The 24,537-nt window shown below is 36.0% G+C and overlaps 1 protein-coding gene across 1 annotated transcript; it reads left to right on the forward strand.

Annotated features, from left to right (window-relative positions):
• The first annotated feature begins 6,050 nt into the window (after window positions 1-6,050).
• LOC110463361 (cytochrome P450 20A1-like) lies at window positions 6,051-8,187 on the forward strand. Its single transcript, XM_021517887.1, has 3 exons — window positions 6,051-6,170; window positions 6,576-6,640; window positions 7,938-8,187. The coding sequence occupies exons 1-3, from the start codon at window positions 6,051-6,053 to the stop codon at window positions 8,185-8,187; spliced, it is 435 nt and encodes a 144-aa protein (XP_021373562.1).
• Window positions 8,188-24,537: the final 16,350 nt, after the last annotated feature.

Raw genomic sequence — 24,537 nt, forward strand, 5'->3', positions numbered from 1 at the left:
CTTACTGATTGGCTGATTTAGTTTTGTGAGTCCTTAACACATTTCGTGGAAGTAATTGTTGTTCTAATTCCTACCCTGACACATTTTCAATATCATCACATCAATCTGCATCAAATGTTACACATATTAACCTGCTATTGTCCTTACCTGTTGCAAGTGTTGGTATTTCAATTCTTCCGGTCAGTAAGAACATAGTTGTAAATCAACTGAAACATCTCAAAGGGAAAAAATTGTCAAGTTTGAGGAATAGGTCACATTTGTCTTGTAAGTTCTTGTCCGATGACCAGTTAAACATTTACAGATGTGGTTAGAAATGGAGGGAAGATTGACAGAAAATGAACCACAGAAAGACAGCCCAAGAACGAAAGTCTTCGAGGAAGGTAGATAAACATTTGTACAATCACAACTTACTAATCTGTCTTCCGATAATCTGTATTCAAATTATCTGATTTCTTAAGATCTGTACTCCTAAGATTTGAACACCAATACTCTGTACTACCATGGATTACTCGAAAGTGCAAAATCTCTTGTTTGGAACAGTTGAAGGCTGTGATGAATGCCTTTATCGTTGTATCTTTTTTCTGATTCTGATTTGCCTTTATTGCGATCTATTATACAATACTTACAGGAACATCACAAGCTTAGCAAACCTCATTAAAGATTGCAAACAGATTTAATGATCACTTTTGCAATAATCTGTAAAATAGTAAAAATTAAGTTATCGTGTATTAACTGGCCTTCAAGTCTGTCCCCAAACCGTTGTAATAATGATAATATCCCGGGCCAATATAGCTAAATGTCAAATGCATTTTTTCTCGTACAGCTCAGGAAACATAAAAGGTAGAAAAGAGTTGTTTAGATGTTGTAATGTTGTACATTTACACAAGTACTATTAAAAATCACGATTTCTTCATATGTACTTGTACTGTATTGACGTAAATATAACCATAACGGAGGAATCACCTATGACATATGTGTATATATCATAGAATACAAAAGGACGATTTCAGATGAAAACATTAAGTGAATTTAATGCAGTTATTGATACTTCATGATTTTTACAGCTCTCAAGGGAACCTCCTCTCTTATTGCAAAAGTCGTTAAACATCGTCGTGACAATCCACCAATCCAAGGTCAGGAACTGATCATAGACTTGGTGATCAAATACAGCGATGGCGATGACGAGCTTCTCAACAGTGATGCCATCAGCTACACAGTTGGAGGTTTTCATACGACCGGCAATCGTAGGTTTTATATATGTTTCCCTATGCTTCATTTTGTTGCCATTTTCAGTGCAAGTAGCATTAATTTTAATCTTTTGATAAAAGTTGATTTTAATTATTTTAAAAACTGACATCATCCAGGTGTAAATAGTACTATAGTTAGGTCAGTTGAGTTTAAAGGACATCATGAGAGCTCGCAAAGTTCGATAACAACTATTAAACGTCTGTAATTTACTGAATTATGACCCTTTAATAAATTGCTGAAACAGTATCCGTTCAATGCATCCAGTAATTTTAAACTGATAAACTTTCTCGGAAATAAACACACAAATATCGATACAATTTCCATAAGTTAATCGATAAAGATATTCAATTCATATTTTGTAATAGTCTTACATCGAACGGTGAATATTATTGAATCACAGTGTTAATTTTGCTATATCGATCTGGTAGTTAGTCGGTCCCGTGGAGATATCACTACGCCTGTGTTACGGTCGCATAACACTGAATTGGCTTTGATAGTGTTATATTGTGGCAATGCAAAGCAAATTTAAATATTACAGATGTGATAGTGGTATTCCGTATTTATAACCAGTATTGCTGTTGTAGTGCTTACCTGGGCATTCTATTTTCTGGCGTCTCACCCTGAGGTACAGGAGAAGGCATTCCGGGAAATTAAAAAAGAACTGGGAAACAAGGAGGTGGATTAAACCAACATAGACGATCTCCCGTAAGTCTGTTTAGGATGTGGATAAACCAACATAGACGATCTCCCGTAAGTCTGTTTAGGATGTGGACTACACCAACATAAACGATATCCCGTAAGTCTGTTTAGGATGTGGACTACACCAACATAGACGATATCCCGTAAGTCTGTTTAGGATGTGGATAAACCAACATAGACGATCTCCCGTAGGTCTGTTTAGGATGTGGACTACACCAACATAGACGATATCTCGTAAGTCTGGTTAGGATGTGGACTACATTAACATAGACGATCTCCCGTAAGTCTGGTAAGGATGTGGACTAAATTAACATAGACGATCTCCCGTAAGTCTGATTAGGATGTCGACTACACCAACTTAGACGATCTCCCGTAAGTCTGGTTAGGACGTGGACTACATTAACATAGACGAACTCGTTAGTCTGGTTAGGATGTGGACTACATTAACATAGACGATCTCCCGTAAGTCTGGTTAGGATGTGGACTACATTAACATAGACCATCTACCGTAAGTCTGGTTAGGATGTGGACTACATAGACGAACTCCCGTAAGTCTGGTTAGGATGTGGATTACATTAATATAGACGATCTCCCGTAAGTCTGGTAAGGATGTGAACTACATTAACATAGACAATCTCCCGTAAGTCTGGTTAGGATGTGGACTACATTAACATAGACGAACTCCCGTAAGTCTGGTTATAATGTGGATTACATTAACATAGACGATCTCCCGTAAGTCTGGTTAGGATGTGGATTACATTAACATAGACGATCTCCCGTAAGTCTGGTTAGGATGTGAACTACATTAACATAGACGATCTCCCGTAAGTCTGGTTAGGATGTGGACTACATTAACATAGACGAACTCCCGTAAGTCTGGTTAGGATGTGGATTACATTAACATAGACGATCTCCCGTAAGTCTGGTTAGGATGTGAACTACATTAACATAGACGATCTCCCGTAAGTCTGGTTAGGATGTGGACTACATTAACATAGACGAACTCCCGTAAGTCTGGTTAGGATGTGGATTACATTAACATAGACGATCTCCCGTAAGTCTGGTTAGGATGTGAACTACATTAACATAGACGATCTCCCGTAAGTCTGGTTAGGATGTGGACTACATTAACATAGACGAACTCCCGTAAGTCTGGTTAGGATGTGGATTACATTAACATAGACGATCTCCCGTAAGTCTGGTTAGGATGTGAACTACATTAACATAGACGATCTCCCGTAAGTCTGGTTAGGGTGTGGACAACATTAACATAGACAATCTCCCGTAAGTCTGGTTAGGATGTGGACTACATTAAAATAGACGATCTCCCGTAAGTCTGGTTAGGATGTGGACTACATTAACATTGACGATCTCCCGTAAGTCTGGTTAGGATGTGGACTACATTAACATAGACGATCTCCCGTAAGTCTGGTTAGGATGTGGACTACATTAACATAGACGATCTCCCGTAAGTCTGGTTAGGATGTGGACTACATTAACATAGACGATCTCCCGTAAGTCTGGTTAGGATGTGGACTACATTAACATAGACGATCTCCCGTAAGTCTGGTTAGGATGTGGACTACATTAACATAGACGATCTCCCGTAAGTCTGGTTAGGATGTGGACTACATTAACATAGACGATCTCCCGTAAGTCTGGTTAGGATGTGGACTACATTAACATAGACGATCTCCCGTAAGTCTGGTTAGGATGTGGACTACATTAACATAGACGATCTCCCGTAAGTCTGGTTAGGATGTGGACTACATTAACATAGACGATCTCCCGTAAGTCTGGTTAGGATGTGGACTACATTAACATAGACGATCTCCCGTAAGTCTGGTTAGGATGTGGACTACATTAACATAGACGATCTCCCGTAAGTCTGGTTAGGATGTGGACTACATTAACATAGACGATCTCCCGTAAGTCTGGTTAGGATGTGGACTACATTAACATAGACGATCTCCCGTAAGTCTGGTTAGGATGTGGACTACATTAACATAGACGATCTCCCGTAAGTCTGGTTAGGATGTGGACTACATTAACATAGACGATCTCCCGTAAGTCTGGTTAGGATGTGGACTACATTAACATAGACGATCTCCCGTAAGTCTGGTTAGGATGTGGACTACATTAACATAGACGATCTCCCGTAAGTCTGGTTAGGATGTGGACTACATTAACATAGACGATCTCCCGTAAGTCTGGTTAGGATGTGGACTACATTAACATAGACGATCTCCCGTAAGTCTGGTTAGGATGTGGACTACATTAACATAGACGATCTCCCGTAAGTCTGGTTAGGATGTGGACTACATTAACATAGACGATCTCCCGTAAGTCTGGTTAGGATGTGGACTACATTAACATAGACGATCTCCCGTAAGTCTGGTTAGGATGTGGACTACATTAACATAGACGATCTCCCGTAAGTCTGGTTAGGATGTGGACTACATTAACATAGACGATCTCCCGTAAGTCTGGTTAGGATGTGGACTACATTAACATAGACGATCTCCCGTAAGTCTGGTTAGGATGTGGACTACATTAACATAGACGATCTCCCGTAAGTCTGGTTAGGATGTGGACTACATTAACATAGACGATCTCCCGTAAGTCTGGTTAGGATGTGGACTACATTAACATAGACGATCTCCCGTAAGTCTGGTTAGGATGTGGACTACATTAACATAGACGATCTCCCGTAAGTCTGGTTAGGATGTGGACTACATTAACATAGACGATCTCCCGTAAGTCTGGTTAGGATGTGGACTACATTAACATAGACGATCTCCCGTAAGTCTGGTTAGGATGTGGACTACATTAACATAGACGATCTCCCGTAAGTCTGGTTAGGATGTGGACTACATTAACATAGACGATCTCCCGTAAGTCTGGTTAGGATGTGGACTACATTAACATAGACGATCTCCCGTAAGTCTGGTTAGGATGTGGACTACATTAACATAGACGATCTCCCGTAAGTCTGGTTAGGATGTGGACTACATTAACATAGACGATCTCCCGTAAGTCTGGTTAGGATGTGGACTACATTAACATAGACGATCTCCCGTAAGTCTGGTTAGGATGTGGACTACATTAACATAGACGATCTCCCGTAAGTCTGGTTAGGATGTGGACTACATTAACATAGACGATCTCCCGTAAGTCTGGTTAGGATGTGGACTACATTAACATAGACGATCTCCCGTAAGTCTGGTTAGGATGTGGACTACATTAACATAGACGATCTCCCGTAAGTCTGGTTAGGATGTGGACTACATTAACATAGACGATCTCCCGTAAGTCTGGTTAGGATGTGGACTACATTAACATAGACGATCTCCCGTAAGTCTGGTTAGGATGTGGACTACATTAACATAGACGATCTCCCGTAAGTCTGGTTAGGATGTGGACTACATTAACATAGACCATCTCCCGTTAGTCTGGTTAGGATGTGGACTACATTAACATAGACCATCTCCCGTAAGTCTGGTTAGGATGTGGACTACATTAACAAAGATGATCTTCCGTAAGTCTGGTTAGGATATGGACTGCATAAACATAGACGATCTCCCGTAAGTCTGGTTAGGATATGGACTGCATAAACATAGACAGTCTCCTGTAAGTCTGGTAAGGATGTTGACTACATTAACATAGACGATCTCCCGTAAGTCTGGTTATGGTGTGTACTACATTAACATAGACAGTCTCCTGTAAGTTTTGTTTAAATGTTGACAACATAAATATGGAAAATTATCCGTTACTCTAGTTAGAATGTGGAGCATAGAAAATATAACGCATAGGGGATAAAATACACCATGTATGCTTATATTGACTGTCAAGAAAACTTGTGATGACATAATGATAAGAAAAATATACAATGTACTTAAATATACGTATTATTTATTGATGCCATTGCTTGTTTATAGCTATCACCTGGACAAACAAAAGAAACATATTAACCCTCTAAAATAACTACTAGCGGTAAATAAAGGTTACTAGGCACATAATTTGCTTCCTCGTTGGATCATTCTCTTCAGACAGATGCCATTAGAAACGATATCTAATAAGTGTATGAGGCATTTTCTAATTTAATGTTCAGGTATGTCCGCCAGATTGTGGACGAGACACTAAGATGTGCTGTTGTCGCCCCATTCGCCGCTCGGTTTCAAGATTTTGAATCGGAACTTGGCGGGCACAAGATTACAAAGAATGTAATGTATTGTCAACTGAAATGAAATGCTTAATGAATAACTGTTCTAGTATACTTATTATAATAAGTAAGAAGGTTCCATCTATGAAGTGCTTGAGATAACAAAGTACACAGTGTAATATTCCTAGCAAATACAATGTAATGTGCGAAATTAACACTGGATTAGCCTTATTAACTCTGCTATCTTCTTTCCTTGATAACGTTTCGGGAACGAAAGGTTAATAATTGAAGAAACACATATTTATAGAAAATTGGAAACATGTTCTTGTTACGCTAGCTGTCTATATAGATGAACAATAATATTTGAAGCGGATTCATTTTCAAAGATTGATCTATTTTAAAATTGTCATTTCTGTAAATATATAATGCAATTTTTTAATCCATGTAAATCAACGTCTTTTGACAGACGCCTGTGATCCATTCCTTAGGTGTGACAATGAAAGACGAGAAGTATTGGCCACTCCCAAATAAGTAAGTGACTGCGAATGACATTAGCTAAATGACATATTTTCAGTCAAATTTAAGACATGTCTATCTATGAACAAGTTTGGCGGTAGTCATCAGGATCTCGCAGGGAAGGATGCTATTTCTTTGTGTGATATGTATGATATTTTTGATGAAACTCAGTAGCGTCTTGTGGTTTTGTTGTCACTTCCTGAGTTCTCGATGCGAGGACGTGACATTACATAGATTCGACTTAGATTTATATGGCGGTTGTCATTGATGAAGCAGCTGAAGCTTACCCTTCCAGAACACATTCCTCCTTGTAGTTTTTCAGGGCTCACCTTAGCAATCCTTCCTTTTTCATATTTTGCCTTAGTTTGGTGGATTTTGAATTCAAATTGTGGTTTTGTTGACGCTTCGGTATTCTTTTGTTTTGTTTTGTTTTTTAATTGAACGTGTTTCGTTCGAAAAGAAGAAACTGATTGCTCTATTATTTGCCTGTTCACTTTGATTTTTTTCATAATCTTGACACAATTGGTTTCAGCAATGTCTGGATATAATGGAGCTTAATCATAAGTAATGTGTTCCTTTTACAGGTGCCAAGATACAGTATCAATATTGAAATAGACTCTTCGCAATCGTAAATTCAAGTTTTTGCAAATAAAAACCTTTATCAATAGTTCACAAAATCAATTACATGTGAAAATATAGTGATTAAGTGATAGCTGACATTTAGGTGGTAGTCAGGTTTTTTAAGAGGCGCCATTAATCTCCGCCAGTTATCTCAAGAACCCATGCTTCTTCAGGTTTTGATTTTCAACTTAGTTTAACTTGGTGTATTCTGAACGTAGGCATAGCTGCCTCTATACTCAGATAATAGTCCATATTTACTTAATCATCAATTATAAAAATGTTTTTGATGTGACATCAATCTAAAGATGCTGCGCATCTCCTTGCATCACTTTCCCAAACTCTATCAATGCAGTTTTCAAAATTATTAGATTTGGTGCTTGAATCACGTTCTGATGTAGGGAATTCCAGTTGCTAATAATTTCTTGAGTAAATGAGTATTTTCTAACGAGTGAATATCCTCAAGTCTTTTTATCTTGTTCCTCCTCTATTACGTCTATAGAATAACGACGGGAGTTTAAGACGACACAATCTTTCCTCATATGAAAAATCATTCATTCCTGGGATTTATTTGGGGGTTTTTTTCAGATTATTTTTTAGGTTAATGAAGTCAGAGGTACCATAGCTGTTAGTCATGAATTACAAAACATCTGTTTCCATGTTACAGTTCCTTACACAATTTTTACATTTTCAGGTTTGACCCAGACCGTTTTAGCCCTGAAAACAAGAAGACTCGACCTCCTCTCACCTTCCAGCCGTTTGGATTTGCAGGGAAACGTGTTTGTCCAGGTTATCGCTTTGCTTATGCAGAGGCAACAGTCTGCCTGGTGACCTTGTTGGGGAATTTCAAGGTCAAATTAGTGGATGACGAGGTGATCAACCCTGTCTACGGACTAATCACTCGTCCAGAGAAGGAAATATGGATCAAAATTGAAAAGCGATAATTTGTGTGCTAAATATTTCCTTTCAAGATAACATCTTTCAGTAGTGATGGTGACAAATAATGATACCAGGATTCAAATGAAAGTAGAGGAGTTTACCTGTCGTTAATGTGTGGGCTCGTGTGGCTCGTTGGAGTTGGACATTTTCTCGGTAACTTTATTCGATCTAAAAAAGTTAATTAAATCAAGTAAGACGAGCATGATCCCCAATCATCACACGTTGAGAATCGTTTCTGTCTGTAAAGTGTAGATACTATTCTTTCTTTCTCTTTAGCTATAAAATATGTCAATAGTCAGCCCATAGACATATTCTTATCATGAACAATATTGATTTGGGTGCCAGAGGTCAAAATCACTATTAGCTAAAAATAGAATTTTGCTTCATTGCGTTTATCCCGATAAGAACATTATAATGAATCATATTGTCATACAAATTTCAAACATGCTGTATGGACAGACCTATCATGTATACTCCCCTGATCTTTGGTGTATTTTTTAAATGGATGATTATACAATGTCTGCATTTCATACATAAATATTGTAAAACAGATAATACAGATTAGTGTTCTAGTTCCTTGATCTTCTGGTTCACTTACCCATTATCGACCAATAGCAAATCCGCTGGGGGAGGGGTGGATGCTGTGTAAGCTTGGTGGTTGTTTTGTGTAATTTTACTGTGATATTAAATTTTGAATGATTAGATATTATAATAAAGCTATCATATTGCCACAAAATGTGTTGCATGGTTTGTTTTGGCAAGGTCGATTCGTTGTGGAATCTTCACTGATGTTATTGGTTAATTTACACTTTATGCATCATTGCCAAGCACCTAACGGATGGTACTTAAGTATGGTAGATCTACATTGACGAACGCTTAACGGATAGAGCTAGTAAGTTATACATTAACGGATAGTTCTACATAGACGTACACTAAACGGGTAGAGATAATTAGTTATACATTAACAACTAGTTCTACATAGACGTACACTTAACGGGTAGAGATAGTTAGTTATACATTAACGGATAGTTCTACATAGACGTACACTTAACGGGTAGAGCTAGTTAGTTATACATTAACAACTAGTTCTACATAGACGAACACTTAACGGGTAGAGATAATTAGTTATACATTAACAACTAGTTCTACATAGACGACCACTTAACGGGTAGAGATAATTAGTCATACATTAACGGATAGTTCCACATAGACGAACACTAAACGGGTAGAGAGAGTTAGTTATACATTAACAACTAGTTCTACATAGACGAACACTAAACGGGTAGAGATAGTTATACATTAACAAATGGTTCTACATAGATTTTCGTTTAACGAGATAGTTAGTCCTACATTAACGGGTAGTTATACATAGACGAACACTTAACAGATAGAGCTAGTTAGTATAGATAACAAGTAGTTCTACATAGACGTTCACTTAACGGGTAGTTATACATTAACGGATAGTTCTACCCGTTAAGTGTACGTCTATGGAGAACTAGTTGTTAATGTATAACTAGTTCTACATAGACGAACACTTAACGGGTAGAGCTAGTTTGTTATAGATAACAAGAAGTTCTACATAGACGTACACTAAACGGGTAGAGATAGTTAGTTATAGATAACACGTAGTTCTACATAGACGTTCACTTAACGGGTAGAGATAGATAGTTATGCATTAACGGATAGATTTACATAGACGTACACTTAACGGGTAGCGCTAGTTAGTTATACATTAACAACTAGTTCTACATAGACGACCACTTAACGGGTAGAGATAATTAGTCATACATTAACGGATAGTTCCACATAGACGAACACTAAACGGGTAGAGATAGTGAGTTATACATTAACAACTAGTTCTACATAGACGACCACTTAACGGGTAGAGATAATTAGTTATGCATTAACGGATAGTTCTACATAGACGAACACTTAACGAGATAGTTAGTCCTACATTAACGGGTAGTTATACATAGACGAACACTTAACAGATAGAGCTAGTTAGTATAGATAACAAGTAGTTCTACATAGACGAACACTTAACGGGTAGAGCTAGTTTGTTATAGATAACAAGTAGTTCTGCATAGACGAACACTTAACGGGTAGAGCTAGTTTGTTATAGATAACAAGTAGTTCTGCATAGACGTTAACTTAACGGGTAGAGATAATTAGTTATGCATTAACGGATAGTTCTACATAGACGTACACTAAACGGGGAGAGATAATTAGTTATACATTAACAAATAGTTCTACATAGAAGAACTCTTAACGGGTAGAGCTAGTTAGTTGTAGATAACAAGTAGTTCTGCATAGACGAACACTTAACGGGTAGAGATAGGTAGTTATAGATAACAAGTAGTTCTACATAGACGTACACTAAACGGGCAGAGATAGTTAGTTATACATTAACAAATAGTTCTACATAGACGAACACCTAACGGGTAGAGATAGTTAGTTATAGATAAAACGTAGTTCTACATAGACGTTCACTTAACGGGTAGTTATACATTAACGGATAGTTCTAAATAGACGGACACTTAACGGGTAGAGGTAGTTAGTTATACATTAACAAATAGTTCTACATAGACGAACTCTTAACGGGTAGAGCGAGTTAGTTATAGATAACAAGTAGTTCTGCATAGACGTTAACTTAATGGGTAGAGCTAGTTAGTTATAGATAACAATAGTTCTGCATAGAGTTACCCTTAACGGGTAGAGCTAGTTAGTTATCCATTAACAACTAGTTCTACATAGACGTTCACTTAACGGGTAGAGATAGTTAGTTATGCATTAACGGATAGTTCTACATAGACGGACACTTAACGGGGAGAGATAGTTAGTTATACATTAACAAATAGTTCTACATAGCCGAACACTAAACGGGTAGAGATAGTTATACATTAACAAATGGTTCTACATAGACGTCCACTTAACGGGTAGAGATAGTTAGTTATGCATTAACGGATAGTTCTACATAGACGAACACTTAACGGGTACAGATAATTAGTTATACATTAACGGATAGCTCTACATAGACGGACACTTAACGGGGAGAGATAATTAGTTATACATTAACAAATAGTTCTACATAGACGGACACTTAACGGGGAGAGATAATTAGTTATACATTAACAAATAGTTCTGCATAGACGAACTCTTAACGGGTAGAGCTAGTTAGTTATCCATTAACAACTAGTTCTACATAGACGTACACTTACCGGGTAGAGATAGTTAGTTATACATTGACAACTAGTTCTACATAGACGTACACTTACCGGGTAGAGATAGTTAGTTATACATTAACGGCTAGATCTACATAGACATACACTTAACGGGTAGAGCTAGTTAGTTATAGATAACAAGTAGTTCTGCATAGACGTTAACTTAATGGGTAGAGCTAGTTAGTTATAGATAACAATAGTTCTGCATAGAGTTACACTTAACGGGTAGAGCTAGTTAGTTATAGATAACAAGTAGTTCTACATAGACGTACACTAAACGGGTAGAGATAGTTAGTTATACATAACAAGTAGTTCTACATAGACGAACATTTAACGGGAAGAGCTATATTGTTATAGATAACAAGTAGTTCTACATAGACGTACACTAAACGGGTAGAGATAGTTAGGTATAGATAACAAGTAGTTCTACATAGACGTACACTAAACGGGTAGAGATAGTTAGTTATAGATAACAAGTAGTTCTACATAGACGAACATTTAACGGGTAGAGCTATATTGTTATAGATAACAAGTAGTTCTACATAGACGTACACTAAACGGGTAGAGATAGTTAGTTATAGATAACAAGTAGTTCTACATAGACGTTCACTTAACGGGTAGAGATAGTTAGTTATACATTAACAAATAGTTCTACATAGACGAACTCTTAACGGGTAGAGCTAGTTAGTTATAGAAAACAAGTAGTTCTGCATAGACGTTAACTTAACGGGTAGAGCTAGTTAGTTATAGATAACAATAGTTCTGCATAGAGTTACACTTAATGGGTAGAGCTAGTTAGTTATAGATAACAAGTAGTTCTACATAGACATACTCTTAACGGGTAGAGCTAGTTAGTTATAGATAACAATAGTTCTGCATAGAGTTACACTTAATGGGTAGAGCTAGTTAGTTATAGATAACAAGTAGTTCTACATAGACATACTCTTAACGGGTAGAGCTAGTTAGTTATAGAAAACAAGTAGTTCTGCATAGCCGTTAACTTAACGGGTAGAGCTAGTTAGTTATAGATAACAATAGTTCTGCATAGAGTTACACTTAACGGGTAGAGCTAGTTAGTTATAGATAACAAGTAGTTCTACACAGATATACACTAAACGGGTAGAGATAGTTAGTTATACATTAACAAATAGTTCTACATAGACGTTCACTTAACGGGTAAGGCTAGTTAGTTATAGATAACAAGTAGTTCTACACAGATATACACTTAACGGGTAGAGATAGTTAGTTATAGATAACAAGTAGTTCTACATAGACGTACACTTAACATATAGAGATATTTAGTTATAGATAACAAGTAGTTCTGCATAGACGTGCACTTAACGGGTAGAGCTAGTTAGGTATAGATAACATGTAGTTCTACATAGACGTACACCTAAAAGATAGAGATAGTTAGTTATAGATAACACGTAGTTTTACATAGACGTGCACTTAACGGTTAGAGTTAGTTAGTAATAGATAACAAGTAGTTCAACATAGACGTGCACTTAACCGGTAGCGTTGGTTTGTTATAGATAACAAGTAGTTCTGCATAGACGAACACTTAACGGGTAGAGATAGTTAGTTATAGATAACAAGTAGTTCTACATAGACGAACTCTTAACGGGTAAAGCTAGTTAGTTATAGATTATAAGTAGTTCTACATAGACGAACTGTTAACGGGTAGAGCTAGTTAGGTATAGATAACATGTAGTTCTACATAGACGAACTCTTAACGAGTAGAGCTAGTTAGTTATAGATAACAAGTAGTTCTGCATAGACGTTCACTTAACGGGTAGAGCTAGTTAGTTATAGATTATAAGTAGTTCTACATAGACGAACACTTAACGAGATAGTTAGTCCTACATTTACGGGTAGTAATTTATTCAGTCAGTTATTGGTATGGATTGTTATCCATTGTTGATTGTTTTTTCACTCAATAAAATACTTGATCTATACATGTATTATGTTTTGTTTCATTTTTGGTATTATATAATGTGTACCTTATCCCTTTACATCTTCAGTAAGCGTCTTTGCAATTAACCCTAGAGTACCTATGAAGGTAAATTTCAACAATAAAACGTCTTAAACCTAGCCCAAGATGAACTTCATGTACGGAACAAGTTCTCTACAGCAAATGGGGTTAGCTACCAAAGGATCTAAGAACACCTTTATAACGAACCCGTTATCTTGCTAACAGAATGATGTATATAGGTATATTTTTAGTATATATGTATTACTTTTTAACAAGAAGTGCATATTTTCACTTAAGTTATTTTGACATTGTTTCGAGGCCAGGACATGACATATACATTATTCAGCCACAACGACATGGCAAAGAGACGAACATTTCCGATGGTTTTAGGCAGACCATCAGTCTATTTTCAATCAAGTTCTGCTAGTTACTCACTAATTGTTGGTAATTTTATATCATAATACACAACGGAACCAGAGTTTGATAACATACCTTGATTCAGGTTTCACCCAAATTCTCTTCAAATCGTGTCTAAAAGACGAAATTCGGCGAAATATTGAGTGTATCCTTGAGCCTGAGTCGCTGGAGATATATGTATTCAAATGTACTTATAACCGTCATGTAAAACCATCATTATAGTTGCAAATACGGGTAAATTAAAGAGGATGTTTAGATAAGGCAATACAGATGTCTCAGCTGGTGGCCCTCTCGTATCAATTGATCCATTAAGGGGCGGAATGGGTAAACATATTATCCGCCACTCTGACTGTAGAATTAAAGTTCTTTACGCCGAAATGTGTCCGTATATTCTGATAGCCGAAATTACACATTGTAGCTTAGTGGTCATCTACAGTCTACACAGAAATTATACGTTGTCAAAAGCTCGCTAAATAAGTGTTTAAGTACTGATTATGTTTAAAACAACCATAGCAATTATTATCCATCCAAACTGATGAATCTCATTCCGCATGAATTATATTATTGTTAACAGTTCTGTTCAGAAAAAAACTGACCTAGATACATTTTAAATACAGTTATGAAAGTGGTAGAAAAAGACAAGGGATTAAACAGGCAAACAATCCACATTTCGCAAAATTTCATCTTTCAGGCACGATTTGAAGAATTGCTGTACCCCTATGAGGTGTTGACAATTCATCAACATTATCATATAAACTAGCGTACATGGGTGAACATTGCTACATTACAGTATATAGGTATTAGCTATTACCAAGCAACGATATCAACAAATTATAAATAAAATACCCGTACATTGTACAATATCATGATAATTATAATCTTCAAATGTTTTCTGTTCTATATATAATCCCCAGGTAAGTACTATAACAGCAATATTGATTATAACCGTTGAGTAAATTTGTCACAACTGTAATATATAGAATCCCCAGGTAAGTACTACAACAGAAATATTGGTTATAAACAATGAGTGCCTCTGTCACAACTGTAATATATATAATCCCCAGGTAAGCACTACAACAGCAATATTGATTATAAACGTTGAGTAAATTTGTCACAACTGTAATATATAGAATCCCCAGGTAAGAACAATGAGTACCTCTGTAACACCTGTAATATATAGAATCCCCAGGTAAGTACTACAACAGCAATATTGATTATCAAAAATGAGTAACTCTGTCACAACTGTAATATATAGAATCCCCAGGTAAGTACTACAACAGAAATATTGGTTATAAGCAATGAGTATATCGACAATGATAGTAAACTTTATCTCTAAAGTCAAGTCAAGAAAAAATATAAAGAAGAACTTTTTTTATCGTTACTATCGTTTTAGTTAGAATTACTCCAAAGCGCTTATCAACATATGGATAGTAGTATTAGTTATAATTGATCCACGAATGGCTAAAATCACCATTATACATTCAGCAAGAATATAATCATCTGAATGTGCACATAAATGAACAAATAGAGGGTGGTATGTACATGACGTCTGTGCAAAAAGCCTATAATGCAGACGTAAAGAGGTGGGTCTTTATATCCTTCTTGAATTTGGCCAGGGTATTTGACTTTCTAATAGCATATGGTAATTAAGCTATTCCACAACGTGGCCGATCCACGGTTTTTGACATGCGCCCTGAACTCAGCAAATTGGGATTAACTTACCTTTGGGACAGTGTTAGCAATGATAGAAATACCTATACAATCATTTTGAGCAAAGACATTTCGATGTTTACCGGCAAATATTAACAAACATCCAACCAACTCCGAAAAGTCTCCTTTATCGACATCTGATAGTTCAAAAAAATCTCTGCAATCATATCTAAGACAAAAGGCCCAAGGGCCTTAGCGGTCACCTGAGTTATATCACAGGTACTGGTAGCTTTATTTTATTGTTTAGATGGGATGTGGAAATCAACATGTAAACTAAGTGAAATACAATACTTGTCATGTCATCAAAGGAAAAGAATTTTAAAATATTGGTAAATGTTCCATTTGGGGCCCCGCCCTAGCCCCTGGGGATGGGGTAGGAATTCCAATTTTACAATTTAAAACCATTTCCTCCAAGTATAATTCTCACCAAGTAAGAATAATTTCCTGCAGACAATTGTTAAAATATACCCAAACGTGTTGTTTCCCTATATAAACTATTGTAAACTTGACCCTCTCCCCAAGGGAGAACGAATAGCTCGGGGGTCCTGAAATTTACAATTTAAATAAAGCCCCTGCTGATCTTTCCATCCATGCAGAGAAAATGACTGTAGTACCTCTGAGTCTGAATAAGAAGATTTTTGAAATATTGGTTAATTTATCCTTTGGGGCCCCCAGGGGTTGGGGTAGGAATCCAATTTTACAATTGTGTAGCCTTATCTCCCAAGGATGATTCTGACCAAGTTTGAAAAAATTATATCCACTGGTTCTTGAGAAGAAGTTTAAAATGTAAAAAGATTACGCACGACGGACGACGCACGACGGACGCCGACGGACGCCGACGAACGTAAAGTGATCGGAATAGGTCACTTGAGCAAAACTCAGGTGACCTAAAAAGAAATTAATAGCTCATATAAAAACACTACAGCTCGTTTTAGACTTAGCTCGCATAATTTAAAATTGAACAGGGAAGATATAGAAACATCCATAGAGATAAAAGGTTTTTGTAACTCAAATGACATTGAAGATGAATTTCATTTTATGTTTAAGTGTAACTTTTATAACGACTTAAGGTGCGAGTTTAGTAAGCATTAATATTACAAACGACCAAACGTTTTCAAATTAATTCAGTTATTTAATACTCAAAACATTAAGGAATTGAATAAATTAGAAAAAAATCCAGTTTTTAAGTTTAAAACGTCGTAATACCACTGTGTAATCTTTTATCCAATTTTTCATGTAAATGTACATTTCAGTATACCATATTTGTTAAGATATTTGTATTATGTGAATTGCATGAAAAAAATATTGTACCCGTTCATTAACTTTCCTATGTGATATAAATTATATGATGAAATAATCATTATTAACAAAACGTCGAAACATCGGCGAATATTTTCTATATTGTAATCTGGAGGTTAATATCACTGTCATTAACATCAGGTGTAACATCGTATACGTATTTACTACACTATGGCAGTGTATTTTATTGTTCTTTGCTGTTCTACTAGATTGTATTTATTTGTGACACACGATTCGTCTGTAAGATACAATGTATGACACTGTATTAAATCTTGTTTTCATTACCTGTAATGTACGCCATATAGTATCATTATCACTGCGATATACCATGTAGTTATGATGTCACTGTATCCTACCTTACAATTTTGGTGTATGTCACTGTAATATGATGTCGCTTATGATGCATGTCATTTTGTCGTACTGCACGTTTAATGAGTAATTCATTGTAATGTANAGAAAAATCAGTGGAATCAAACAAAAAAAGTTGCATGATTACACAATATATGAGGTACACAACGATAAATAAAGACATACACAGGACTATATCAAACAGCAAGGGAACATGTATGTAACGACAGGACTGTCAAATTGCCAGGATGAACCAGATATAATACGAATGCATATGATTTACATGTCTGGCAGACTATCGTCGTTAATTAAATGTAAGAAGGGATACTTTTTCAGCATAAATACAACAATCTCTTGCAAAAGATGCGAAAAGGCTGTCCTCATTAACAAATATGTCTTTCATGGCAGCAGATGGACTGCCGAGGAATGTCGCAATTTGCACCTCCCTACATGAGTTAGCAAGAACAACATACACATTCACCGGATAATCGTTGACTATCTTGGTGAAAAGTTCATCACGTAGAGTTAGCAATGTGGGACTACGGCAGTCTAAAATACAATGCGCAACTGCATCTTCTGCAAAGATATTGCACTGGGCACATGATAGTTCACTATTAGGTGGAATACCCCATAGCTTTGCAACGTTTTTACACGTTGTGTTGAGATAAGGGAAACATTTAGATAGGTACCATAGTGGCGAAGGGCTGATCTCACAATGTAGGTGTTTAAATCTTAAGAACTCATCACAAGCATTGAGACGTTCACTCCATTGCGAGGAGTACTCACCTAATACGACACCTTTTGTGAAGTGTTTCCAATAGTTTTTAACCGGGACAAACCCAGTTTGCAAAAATTGGTACAAAAAGTCTTGTAGATCATATTTGTGAAGTATGTTCCAGATGTCTAGAACAAAACCTTTTTCGTTACAACAAATGCCAAAATATACATGAAAAAGTCTCAGTAAGAACAATCTCTTTGCTGTAAAACGTGCATCTGTTCTGCATAAAGCAGAGAAGAATCGAAGTTTCGATAGTTCAATGTTTAGACGTATGGACGTAAGTCCAAGCATACTAAGGACAATATCTGATCTAGTGCGCCGCGGAAAACCTTGAATGAGCTTTGCACACAAATGGTGAACTGTTTCAATGCGATTCCATTCGGTCTCGGAAAGTGAATACCAGAGTTCACCGCCAAAAAGGCTACTTGGCATTACAATTGTTTTATACAGCTTAGCACCGGTCAATGGGTTGATTCCAGTACCAAATAAGTTGCAGTTAAGCAAAGCAAAACATTGACCACGTAGCTTGTGAACAATCTCATTGACATCTGGACAGCCTGGTTTGAACTTATTCAAAAAGATACCGACATGTTTACAATGAATAGATTCAGGGAGTGCTTCGCTGCCGAGACTCCATCTGCGTGTTATCTTTGAAAAGACACTTTTGCTTTCATTAAAAACAATTACGGTAGATTTTGATGCGTTGTAACTAAATCGCCACTTACAACTGTAACTGTAGCAGATGTCCATGAGACAGTCCAAGCCATGTTTACAAAAAGACAGAAGGGTAATATCATCTGCTTGAGTTGGACAAGTAACATTTACACCATGTATAAGTAAAGAGTACTGTGAAGCACATAACTCATCCAGTAAATCATTAATAAAAACTGTATACAGCCAGGGAGAAATAATGCTTCCCTGACGCGTACCTTGGCATATCTTAAACCAGTTAGAAATAAAACCTTGGTGCAATACTGCGCTGTACATATTTGAGTATAATGAAACAATGATATTGATATACTTTGAATTTAGACCTAAACTGTGAAGTTTGAAAAATAGGCCGTTATGCCAAACACAGTCAAATGCTTTGGCAGCATCAAGAAAACATGTAAAAAGTTTACTGTTATTATCACACGCATATGTGATAGATTCATGGACTAGAAATGACGTGAAAGTACTACTTACATTCTTTTGAAATCCATTCTGTAAGGGGTTAGGTATAAACAAGTTTGTATCCTCAAGTCTGATAAGTAATAATTTCTCAAAGACTTTCAGAATCACTGGCAACAGAGAGATAGCACGATAACTATTGGGGTCACTCTTTGGCTTGTTACGACCTTTGTACAGTGTACAGATCAGACCCTTTGTTAGTACAGGAGGAACATACTCCAATCTTAAAAAAGCATTAAAAAGAACATACAAACAGTTGTACACAGTGTCGTGGGCATAGAGTAAATGCTCGTACACAATTTGATCGTGCCCAGCTGCTTTACCTTGTGGTAAACTTTTACAGACCTTTTTAACATCAGACATAGAAATTTCAACAAAACATTCATTGTTTACTATATGATTGGATAGAATATTGGCAACAGATGTATTGATTTGGTCTTCAAAATAAGCATCAAAGTCATTAAGAGACGACTGGGAATATATGTCTTCAAAATGTTCACCCCAATGTATGGCTAGAAGAGCAGGGTCAGGTGTAACATCGTGTAACATCGTATACGTATTTACTACACTATGGCAGTGTATTTTATTGTTCTTTGCTGTTCTACTAGATTGTATTTATTCGTGACACACGGTTCGTCTGTAAGATACAATGTATGACACTGTATTAAATCTTGTTATCATTACCTGTAATGTACGCCATATAGTATCATTATCACTGCGATATACTATGTAGTTATGATGTCACTGTATCCTACCTTACAATTTTGGTGTATGTCACTGTAATATGATGTCGCTTATGATGCATGTCATTTTGTCGTACTCCACGTTTAATGAGTAATTCATTGTAATGTGCTGTATTATTATCACGTATGCCATTGTACAATATGCATCATATTGTATTTGACTATTATTGTATACATGTATCATTGTAAATTTGTAATACACTGTGTTATTTGTATGTCATTGTATGTCTTGTCTCCAATGTGTTTTACACACGGAATAAATTGATCTTAATCTAAACCCCTGGGTATCGAGGATGGTGCCTTGTATGTGTACACCAAAATTTTGTACTGTGACCTGTATCGTAATGATAGCCAGTGTAATTAGTATAGCACTTCGAATATGAGTAACCAGACGTGCTACAGTGTTCCGGACCCTCTGCAGACGACAAGTTAGTGTGTCAGATTTACCACAAAGCAGGCCATTACCATAATCCAACCGAGAGATAACAAGTGATGCACCAAAATATCGCATGCATCTGCAGTTATTAACTGCCGGATACAGTCGATGTCCCTGATCTGGTAGTATTTAAACTGGATTTGCCAATAGCACACACTTGTTTCTCCATGTTCAGTGAACTATCAAAGTATACCCTAGCCCTACTCCAACAATGTTAGAGATTTTACACGGCGAGATACTTTTGACAGGCGGCGTCGCAGTCGGCAAAATCATATCCGATAGAAAAAAGCCGACCAGCACCAGACATCTATCTGTCAAAATGTCTTAGTCTATTGTTAGGGCCATAGGAAACTCGGGCTAAGTATACCCCTTGGTTTTTAACAACTGGGAGGGTCTCAATAGTTCTGGCACCGACCTTGAGCTGGAGGGCCCTTGTTTGCTGACACTTTGGGGAAAAGACAGTAAGTTCCGTCTTTTCCTGATTACGCTTTAGCAATTAGCATGTTGACGTTTATGCAGGTACTGATGTCTGTCAGACAAGCTTCCAGATGATGGCCATGCAAATGTGTGTGTCATCAGGATAACAATGATAGCGAAGGCAATGGCTTCGACAAATCTCTCCGATCGGTTTGGAATAGAGACAATATGTTCGTGATACTAACACCGACCCTTGAGGAACCCCGAAATCTAGTACTTTTTCATGTGAGATAGTAGATCGGAGGCAACACTGTCGTCGTTCACTCAGATAAGACTGAGTCCACAACACAAGGTTGATATACGATATTATGGATTACGCAGAGAGAAATGATATACCAGGGATGCTATTGATTATCGATTTTGAGAAAGCTTTCGATTCTGTATCTTGGAAATTCATTGATGAAGTACTAAACTATTTTAAATTTGGGGAAGAGGTTAGAAAATGGATAAAAGTTTTACATAAAAATGCAGTTTCTTAAATAAATCAAGGGGGGAATTTATCAGAATTTTTTGAAATAAGAAAAGGCTGTCGTCAAGGAGACCCTATTGCACCATATATATTTATAATGTGTGCAGAGATTTTAGCGATAAGAATTAGAAACAATAAAAAAGTAAGGGGTATCAATATAAATGACTGTCCTATTTTAGTATCACAGTATGCTGATGATACCTCGTTGATTTTAGATGGTACAAACATTTCCCTAAAAGAAGCAGTTGGTGAATTAAATAATTTTGCAAAAATTTCTGGGTTGAAAATAAATAAATCAAAATCTCAGGTAATATGGATAGGAAGTAAAAAGCATAGTGAGGAAGTTCTTTATCCAGAATGGAAATTACAGTGGGGAAATAAAACTTTTAATCTTTTGGGGATAGAATTTCATGTAGACTTGCATAAAATTACTAGGCTGAATTATGATAAAAAGTTAGTAAAAATAAAGGCACTTATAAATACATGGAATAGGAGAATAATTACACCAATTGGTAGAATTTTTATCATCAAATCAATACTCATCTCACAACTCAATCACTTATTTATTGCATTACCAAACCCAAATGAATGTTTTATTAAAAAATTAAACACCGAACTATTTAACTTCTTATGGAAAAGCAAAGTTGACAAAACCAAAAGAGACATTGTTATAAGAGACTATATTGATGGTGGATTGAAAATGATGCATGTGATGTCTTTTATAGAATCCTTAAAATTAACATGGATAAGGAGACTATTTACAACATCAAGTAAATGGCAGGAGATTTTAAAAACTTATATTGATTTAAATATTTTAGCAAACTGTGGGACGGAATACATTGTTAAATGTGAAATGACGAGTAAAAATCTTTTTTGGAAAGACGTGTTTAACGCATGGAAAAAGTTAGTAATAGTACGAGATAATCAATGCAAGGGAGATAACTCCTTTTCCAAAATGCCTATCTGGTATAATAAATTGTTTAAAATAAATAATGAGAGTATTTTTTATAGGAAGTGGTTCAGTAAAGGTGTAGTTATAGTTAATGACCTACTTAAGGATAATAATTCAAAATTGTTTTATACTCTACAAGAAGTTCGACAAATTTTTAAAATTGAAACAAATTTTCTTCAGTACCAAGGTCTGCTATCTACAATTAAAAGACATCTCTCTCAACAACATGAAATAAAATGTATAAGCTATCCTTATATACCTAGTAATATACAAATATTTCTAAGAAATAGGAAAGGTACAAAAGACTTTTATAGTTTGCTTTGTAAAAATGATACACTGTCAACTGGTAGAAAGAAATGGAGTAATCATTTTGATTATAATGATAATACATGGAGAAATATCTACAAAACACCATTTCAAGTAACCAAAAATACAAAACTGCAATGGTTTCAGTATAGAGTTAATCAACACATCTTAACCACAAACTTATATCTGTACAGGGCTGGAATAGTAGATAATCCTCATTGTTATTTTTGTAAATCAGACATTGAAACAATAGAGCATGCACTATGGGAGTGCAATCAAGTTCAGAATTTATTAACAAATTTTGAGTTTTTATTAGATGTTCTGTTTATTCCTTTTGCTTTTAATAAGGAAACATTTATCTTCGGTATATGTGATCAAACCAGAATTCGATACATGGTAGATAACCAAATTATTCTTATTATAAAATATTATGTTTATAAAGCAAGATGCCTAGAAAAAGCTCTATCAGTAAATGGCCTTATAAACTGTATAAAAGAGACTTATGAGATACAGAAATATATTGTGAATGGGAAAGATGAAAAACATAGACATACCTTCCAAAAAGACTGGGAAAAGTGGCAAAACCTTCTTGATATTCCATAAACCCCTCAATTTCATGATTTATATATAGAAAACCAATTAAGTGGTAACAGTAATAGATAGGAATATTCTAAGTATATTGAGCTGATATAATACAACTGCTACTGTATGATAGACAGGTTAATGTGACAAATTGTTCTTCTGTTACCAATCTTGTTCCTCTCAACCTTCCCCCCCTCTCTCTCTCTCTCTCTCTCTCTCTTTTCTTTTTTCTTTTCATATTTCTTAATTCAAATGACTATCATTTATGTACTGTGTGTGTGTGTGTATGGGGGAGTGTAAGTTTGAGCGAATGCCTGAGTATATTTTTTATTGGTAATTTGATTAAGGACATGGAATAACTCACTTTGAAGCTGTGTATGTACATGTGAATTGATGTATACAACAACTAAGTGAGTGATTTTAAATTTGAAAAATGTTTGTAAATCAGGAATGATGATGATGATATTATGAATTAATGATGATGATGATAATAATATTTTGATGAAGATACATATAGAATGATGGGTGAAGATTATAATTGAAGATGATGATTGTATAATGATAGTGATGATTGTATGATGATGGTGATGATTGTATGATGATGGTGATGATTGTATGATGATGGTGATGATTGTATGATGATGATGATATGATAATGATAATAATTATATGTTGATGATGATATATATGAAATGATGATTGAAGATTTTGGATGATGATGGATTATGGCAATGTTGATGATTGAATAAGTATATATGAAAGAGGATGAAGAAGATGATAAAGATAATGATGATGATGATATGTTGATGATGATAGAATGATGACAATGAAATTGATTGTGATAATGCTTAATCCATGTCCGTGTGTGTATATGTGATATATGTGAGAATACGTGAATGTCCTGTTTATGTATATGTAATGAAAAACTTAGAAAAATAAAACCATTACAAAAAAAGACTGGGTCCAGCATAGTGTGGTATCAGTCCCTCCATAAGAGTACTCCAGACTTTCGTAAAGTATGTTCTGGTCGATGATAATGTGGTGGCAGAAAATAGATCAAGACCTGTGTATTAATTAAATTGTAAATAGTGACTTTTTGAGGCAACACAGTGATAAATTCCTGTATCTCCTTGAATAAGAAAATATATAGACTAGCTTATAATGAATTTTATATGAGATATCAACTATATTTTATAGATGAAATATCTTTTACAAGATAAAAAGTCCACCTAAGACCAGGCATAAATGCGGCCATCCTCGATCCCAAGGAGAAATCGCAAGCGCGGTTATATGTTCATCTTTAGTTAACTAGTAACTTGAAGGCAAATATTCACAGAAGTCAGGCCCACTCTCCTCAGTTCAAGCACAGAACCGATTTCCCCAATCGGACGTGAAAAGGTATGGGGTCACCTGCCCGACCACATTGGTTTTCTCCGGGTTCTCCGGTTTCCTACCACACTAAGACCCCCTGCGCG

This window comes from Mizuhopecten yessoensis, unplaced genomic scaffold, assembly GCF_002113885.1.
Source record: "Mizuhopecten yessoensis strain PY_sf001 unplaced genomic scaffold, ASM211388v2 scaffold10891, whole genome shotgun sequence".
In the NCBI taxonomy this organism is placed as follows: Eukaryota; Metazoa; Mollusca; class Bivalvia; order Pectinida; family Pectinidae; genus Mizuhopecten; species Mizuhopecten yessoensis.